This window comes from Anser brachyrhynchus (assembly GCF_964034855.1).
Source record: "Anser brachyrhynchus genome assembly, chromosome: Z".
In the NCBI taxonomy this organism is placed as follows: domain Eukaryota; kingdom Metazoa; phylum Chordata; class Aves; order Anseriformes; family Anatidae; genus Anser; species Anser brachyrhynchus.
The window spans coordinates 15597811-15604853 of record NC_137697.1 but is presented as its reverse complement, the minus strand read 5'-3'; the positions used below and the strand labels follow the sequence as shown (position 1 = coordinate 15604853).

General features: G+C 44.0%; 1 protein-coding gene across 1 annotated transcript; it reads left to right on the top strand.

The window, feature by feature from the left end:
- Window positions 1-396: 396 nt before the first annotated feature.
- Window positions 397-6534, top strand: PLK2 (polo like kinase 2). Its single transcript, XM_080572603.1, has 14 exons — window positions 397-702; window positions 1049-1156; window positions 1323-1439; window positions 1637-1766; window positions 2044-2131; window positions 2561-2656; window positions 2927-3125; window positions 3219-3366; window positions 3806-3903; window positions 4539-4662; window positions 4954-5194; window positions 5290-5419; window positions 5515-5625; window positions 5744-6534. The coding sequence occupies exons 1-14, from the start codon at window positions 481-483 to the stop codon at window positions 5933-5935; spliced, it is 2004 nt and encodes a 667-aa protein (XP_080428729.1). The 5' UTR covers window positions 397-480; the 3' UTR covers window positions 5936-6534.
- Window positions 6535-7043: the final 509 nt, after the last annotated feature.

Genomic DNA, 7043 nt, shown 5'->3' with positions numbered 1-7043 from the left:
GGGGACCGGGGAGCGGGCAAGCGGAATGCGAGCTTGGGTCTCAGCATCGCGCAGGGCACCGTGCTGCGGCGGCGCTGCTTAGGCACGGGTGGGGAAGAAAAATATATATACGTGTATACACCTTCCTGCCTTCCTCCTCTGCAGCCGCGAGAACGGACGGACGGACGGACGGACGGCCGCCTCCCGCGGGCCGGGCCGGGCAGGACAGGAGGGGAGAGGAGGAGAGAGGAAGGCAGAGGAGGGGAGAGGGCGGCTCCGTCGCCGATCCCCGCCTGTCCCCGCCGCCGGGGGCCTATCCGGGCGGTCTCGTCGGGGGCGGAGCGGGGTCCGGGGCGGAGCGGCGAGGCGGGGCGACCGCCCGGGATATAAGGGGCGAACCGGGCGGCTGCCCGGAGTCGGGAGCGGGTCGGGAGCGGGGTGGGGAAGGGTTTGGGGTGGGCAGCGCGGAGCCGGCGAGGCGAGGGGCTGCGCGGTGCGGTGATGGAGCTGCTGCGGACCATCGCCTACCCGCCGGGAGGCGGCGGCGGCGGAGCCTCCAAGGGCTGCGAGGCGGCGATGGGCAGGGGCGGCGGCGGCGAGTCACGGAGGAAAAAGGCTGAGGAGCAGCCCCACCAGCACCCGCACCCAGCCGCGGAGGTTTCCCGGATTATTACCGACCCCACGACGGGGAAGCGCTACTGCCGCGGGAAGGTGCTCGGAAAGGTAATGGACCGTGCCCGCCCCGGCCAAAAGGGGCTGCTCTGCCTGCGGGGTGCACCCCTCGGACCCCACAGCGCCCCGGGTTCGCCCCGGCCTCCCCCTCGGTTCCAGCACCCATCCTGTTCCCCGGCTCATACCGGCCCCGGCGAGTCCGCGGAAGTGATTTGGCTTTGGGGGGAGCGACACAAACCCTCGGGCAGCCGATGAACGCGCAGCCTGTCTTTTTACCAAATTGTCCCGTGCGAAGGAAGTCGCGCTCCTTGACTAATACGTGAGCTGGTGAATGACTAAGTGTGGGGCTTCTTTCGTACCTGCTGTAATTGCCTTTTTTTCTTGTGTGTCTCTTCAGGGTGGATTCGCAAAGTGTTATGAGATGACAGATTTGACAACAAATAAAGTTTATGCTGCAAAAATCATTCCTCACAGCAGAGTAGCAAAACCTCATCAAAGGGAAAAGGTGTGTGTGCATGAATTATTATATATATTTTTTTTTCCTCTGAAACTCTGTACATGCTGGATTGCCCAACCATCTTTTTCTGAAATGGTTGTGGTAGAGCTGTCTGCTCAGCTCAAGCTAGTGGTCACAAGGTTAACAATGCTTCTTCCCCCTCTTGTCTCTCCAGATTGATAAAGAGATTGAGCTGCATAGAATGCTTAATCATAGACATGTTGTGCAGTTTTACCACTACTTTGAAGACAGAGAGAATATTTACATTCTTCTGGAGTACTGCAGTAGAAGGGTGAGCATCAACTGGGAGAAATCCAGTATTTACTTGCCTGGAATCTGCAACTAATTTAAATATGTAATGTGTAAAAGGTATTTTTCATGGCTTCTTTAGTTGCCATTTACCTGTGTATTAATTTACCTCTGCTTAAGAATAATCCTGTGTGCGAATGTTCAGTGACACTTTGTTTTTCCTTTGTATTTCCTCTGCAGTCCATGGCTCACATCTTAAAAGCGAGGAAGGTATTGACAGAACCAGAAGTGCGATACTACCTCAGGCAAATTGTGTCAGGGCTAAAGTATCTTCATGAACAGGAAATCTTGCACAGGGATCTTAAACTAGGTAAGTTGTGCTCCTTGCTTACTTCCAAACACCACTTCAGTCCTGTCAGCCCTATACCACTTTACACCTGTGTGCTGATAGCTTAATTAATAGAATCATCTTAGTCTGTCTTTATAGTGGAAACTTGGAGTGCTTAAGGGATGACATTCAGTATTCATATTAAAAAAAAAAAATCTTGGCTAGCTTCTGGCTTTGAACAAAGTATGACTCAGCACCTGTGGCAAATGCATTCCTACCTAGCAAGAAAAGGACTGACTGGAATTTCTCTTTCTGCTAGGTAACTTCTTCATTAATGAGAACATGGAACTGAAACTGGGTGACTTTGGCTTGGCAGCTCGTCTGGAACCACTGGAGCACAGGAGGAGGTAGGAGCATTTTTTATTTTTTACTTTTTAATGAGAAAAAAAAAAAGGAAAGCCTAGTAGCAAATGAATCCAAATTCACTCAGGAAAGAGATCCTGTTCCATAGCAAAAGCTAGTTTCTTTTGGCATTGAGATTTCCCCTCTTAGAAAACAGGCTGCTGTGCTTTGACGTTTGCTTTCCTCTGAGCATTTGAATAATAGCAAATGCCAGAGGCAGGGTATCTGACTAATAGTGCAGATATGAGTCTGCTTTTCCTGTGTCATGAAGACACCATGAAACATGTCTACACTATTAGCATTCATAGAAGTCCTCTTCAAGGGCCTCCAAGCTCTTGCCCAAACATGAGAGTAAAACCTGCCCTATGAAAAATAGCTTCTCTCCCTTTTCTATCTGGAATACTAACAGGTTCTGTGGCCTCTTTGATTTGCAGAACAATATGTGGCACACCAAATTACCTCTCTCCAGAAGTCCTCAACAAACAAGGTCATGGCTGTGAATCTGACATCTGGGCCTTAGGCTGTGTAATGTAAGTACTTTGTTGCCTTTGAAACAAAATATTTCTGTTTCTGGCTTAGGCTTTTAAGAGTTCAAAGGGAATGGATGTGGGACTGCACTGGTTTCCAGCCCTTTATATATGCCAAACCAAAGTGCAGAAATTCAATTTTTCCTTCTTGTGAAAAGGAGACAAACATTTTCAGTAGTTGCAGATATAAATTGTGGGTGTATAAAACATGTAAAGTTAGTTTCCTTTTACTTTTAAACAGGTATAAAATGCTTTCATTTTGCTTTTCAACAGGTATACAATGCTGTTGGGAAGACCCCCATTTGAGACTACAAATCTTAAAGAGACATACAGATGTATAAGGGAAGCAAGATACAGTCTGCCTTCATCTCTCTTGGCACCTGCAAAACACCTAATAGCTAGTATGTTGTCAAAGAATCCTGAAGACCGGCCCAGTTTAGATGAAATAATTCGACATGATTTTTTTGTACAGGTTGGTATTGTCTACTGTTCTGGCTGAAAACTATCCACCCTTAAATAGGCACCCTGTGGTCTTAAAATTGCTTTTTGAATCTCATTTCCACAGGGCTTTACACCCGACAGACTTTCTGCTAGCTGTTGTCACACCGTTCCTGACTTCCATTTGTCAAGTCCTGCTAAAAATTTCTTCAAAAAAGCAGCTGCTGCTCTCTTTGGTGGTAAAAAGGATAAAGCTAGATACTTCGACACACACAGTAAGTGAATTAAAATTATGCTTGGAACTTACCTCTCTGTCATCAGTGCTTCAGTGTCATGCTTGTAACATACAGCTGTGAGATAACAAGGGAGCCCCTGTACTTGTCTCTGAGCTTCCTTGGATTAGGTTTGACCTCTTTATCAATAGGTATTGATGGCAGCCTGCAACCTACACCAACTTACATAAGTAAATGCTTCTTCTGGCATACTGACAATCTATATGGGCCATCTGTTAGCCAGTCTATTTAAGTTTGCTCTCTTAGTGATCTGTGTATAATGGCACTGCTGTTCTGGGAGACTATGGCGGGTTTAAAAGTACTTGCTGGAAGGAGACAATGCACTCTGCAGCTAACTTGTTACATTTTCTGTAATGCAGGATATTGAACACTTCTAGATGCAACATTAAGGTTTTTTTCGTTCTGTTTTCCTGTGTTACAGATAGACTAGTTAAAGAAGATGAAGAAATTTACAAGCTCAGGCATGATTTGAAGAAGACATCGATAACCCAGCAGCCCCACAAACACAGAACAGATGAGGTAAATACAAGTGTGGTTCAATTCAGATCCAATAACAGTTGGGTGGAGTAGCTATAATTAAGTTATATTTGACTTGCATATCACAGCTGAGACTGTACACAGCATAGTCAAGCTTAAATGATTAGGAGAATTGCTTTAAGAAGGCTTAACCGAGCTTCACCAAACTATGGCAGCCTTTGTAGGGAGACTATCATTTTTGTCTTTTGAGTAATTACAGTATCTGCCTAGCACCCATTGTCTATGTGGAAACTAGTCTGCCAGGTGCTCTTTCCCAATATTCCAAATTCAGGGCTTCAGTTTATGGTTGAATACTATTGCTTCTTAAAGGGTAGAACACTGAAGTCTAACTCTTAAAATTTTGGTGTTAAGGCCTGCATCCAGCTGTCTTCTGCTCTCCTGCACTAGTAAAAGATTAATAGTGTTTAAGATTAAAATTGAAGATCTGAAGAATGGAAGGACTTGGCATGCTTCTTTAAGCTCAGTCTAATAGTAGTTCTTTGTACTTTCTTGAAACATTAATACCAGTCTTCCTAGAATTTTTCATTTGTTGATAGACTGGAAAGCTATGTGAAAACTTGTGTGTAAGCCTTGGCTCGTGTTATGTTTTACGTTTACATGTCTGACATCTCTTCTAGGAGATCCAGCCTCTTATCACAACAGTAGCCAAGCCAGGAGCATTACCAGAAACTAAGCAGGTTGGAGACTCTATTCGAATGATAGTCAGAGGAACTTTGGGAAGCTGCAGCAGTAGCAGTGAATGTAAGTGCAGTGAAATGTAATCTCTGATTCTAAATCCCACTCTTACTTTCTTCGTGTCTCCAGACTTAGAAGTCAGGAACAAACAGCTGCTTCCCACCCCATATTTTCAGTGCTTTACATATTTTATATATAATATTTTTAATATTTTAATACTTATAATATTTTGAAAGAATTAAAACTGGAAAGCCATAAAGACTGAACTTGTTAAAATTACAGTCAAGATAACTTAAAGGTTTAGAATTAAAGCTTTCTCTGTGTGGTTATATCAGTCTAATAATCCTTCTCTTTTAGGCCTGGAAGACAGCACTATGGGAAGTGTTGCGGATACAGTCGCAAGGGTTTTGCGTGGATGTCTGGAGAACATGCCAGAAGCAGATAGCATTCCCAAAGAACAGCTGACAACATCCTTCCAGTGGGTTACAAAATGGGTGGACTATTCTAACAAATATGGCTTTGGCTACCAGCTGTCAGATCACACTGTCGGTGTCCTTTTCAACAATGGGGCACATATGAGCCTTCTGCCAGATAAAAAGTAAGAATAATTACAAAACAGACCACTCACTTGGGCAATTTAAACTTGATGCTTTTATCTTACATCTGACATCCCGATTTTTTTTCCTCTTACAGGACAGTCCATTACTACGCTGAGCTAGGCCAATGCTCTGTCTTCTCAGCTGCAGAGGCTCCCGAACAGTTCATTAGCCAAGTAACTGTACTGAAGTATTTCTCACACTACATGGAAGAGAACCTCATGGATGTAAGTTCAGCACTTTCTGGATGTTGAGTTGCAGAAGTGAACCTTCAGCTAAATGAACTGTGAGTTCTTAACATGATGTCTGTTCCTTTCCCTAGGGAGGTGATCTGCCCAGCCTAACAGATGTACGCAGGCCCAGGCTTTACCTCTTACAGTGGCTTAAATCTGACAAAGCATTGATGATGCTCTTCAATGATGGCACATTTCAAGTAAGTCTTGTTGCATCACCTGACACAATGCTTCTACAATCCTTGACTGCAAAATTGGATAAGTGGCAGTCACTGAGATGAGAATTTATACAAACAGGAGCTCTCTTCTCTTTTGCAGGTGAACTTCTATCATGATCACACGAAAATCATCATTTGCAATCAAAGTGAGGAATATCTCCTTACCTACATCAATGAAGACAGGATATCCACAACGTTTCGCCTGACAACTCTTCTGGTTTCTGGATGCTCGCTGGAACTAAAACACAGAATGGAATATGCTCTGAACATGCTGCTGCAGCGATGTAACTGAAGGGACTGACTCTTAAACCAAATGGACATTCTTGTTCACTGTGAAACTTACAGTGGGGATAGTGGAGCAACTAGTATGTTGATGATGGATGTGTGGTGGTACGAAAACTTGACTGTCATAGTGTGCTGGGCACACTTCTGTTAGACAGAAGCCTAAATCTACTGTTGGACTAAAATGGTGTGACAAGGAGTTCTTCGGACCATAGTTTTCCTTGCTTTGTGTGTGTTAAAGATACTTTTGACATGAATTCTGAGCATAGTGTGACTACTTGCTCCTGTGTAAGAGAGCATTTCTGATGGAGTTAAACTGTGAATACGCATCTGGAAAGGGAGGGAAGGGTGAGCTCCATTGCTGTGGAATAGCTGTTACAAGCAACAAGCAGCTTCTAGCTGCTTGACTGTGAACTATGGCCATACTTTTTTTTCACCCCCTTATTTTTCAAAAACTACCCACACTTGCGGCTGGCAAAGTGCATTCCTTGTTAATAATTTTTTTATTTATTACAGCCTAAAGTGAAGTATTTATTATACAACATTTTTTTTGGACCTTGGCATTTTAAATATAATTCTGTTAGCAATAAAGATAATGGAAAATCTGAAGCATCACTCTCCACTCTTTTTACAGTACAACTTAACCTTCCCTCCTTGCTATTGATAAACATCTTGCAAGTCTGCTCTCCTTATGCCACTTAAAAAAAAGAAAGTCTGCTACAGCTCAGGCTACAAATGACTGAAGCTTTAAAAATGAGCAGTCTGTCCATGTCTATGCACACTTGTAGTCACAAGCATCACTAACTCACTGCTAATTATAGCAGTAGCCCTGAATCAACAATTGATGAAGCTGTGGAGTAATGATATGGACCTTGACGCTCACTTATTTTCCTACGACAAAAGCCTTACGCTAAGGACAGCATAAGGATGGCCTGGCCTGTATTGCAATCCCACTGCTCCTAGGAGTATGTAGATAAGAGCATTTAAGCATTGAAGGCAATGTAATTTGTCTGTTAATTTATGCAAATAAAGGGGATTACTGAGGACTGATGACTCAGTGTAGGAGGGTTATGTCTACTTGTAGCCTAGACTTACTTCCTTCTATATATTGTATAGTA

What these genes read in the sequence shown, in the direction of transcription:
- PLK2 (XM_080572603.1), top strand. Translation starts at nt 481, where the DNA reads ATGGAGCTGCTGCGGACCATCGCCTACCCGCCGGGAGGCGGCGGCGGC. An exon ending in TGGAGTACTGCAGTAGAAGG is followed by an intron (nt 1,440 to 1,636) that starts GTGAGCATCAAC and finishes TTTCCTCTGCAG; the next exon opens with TCCATGGCTCACATCTTAAA. An exon ending in CCACTGGAGCACAGGAGGAG is followed by an intron (nt 2,132 to 2,560) that starts GTAGGAGCATTT and finishes TTTGATTTGCAG; the next exon opens with AACAATATGTGGCACACCAA.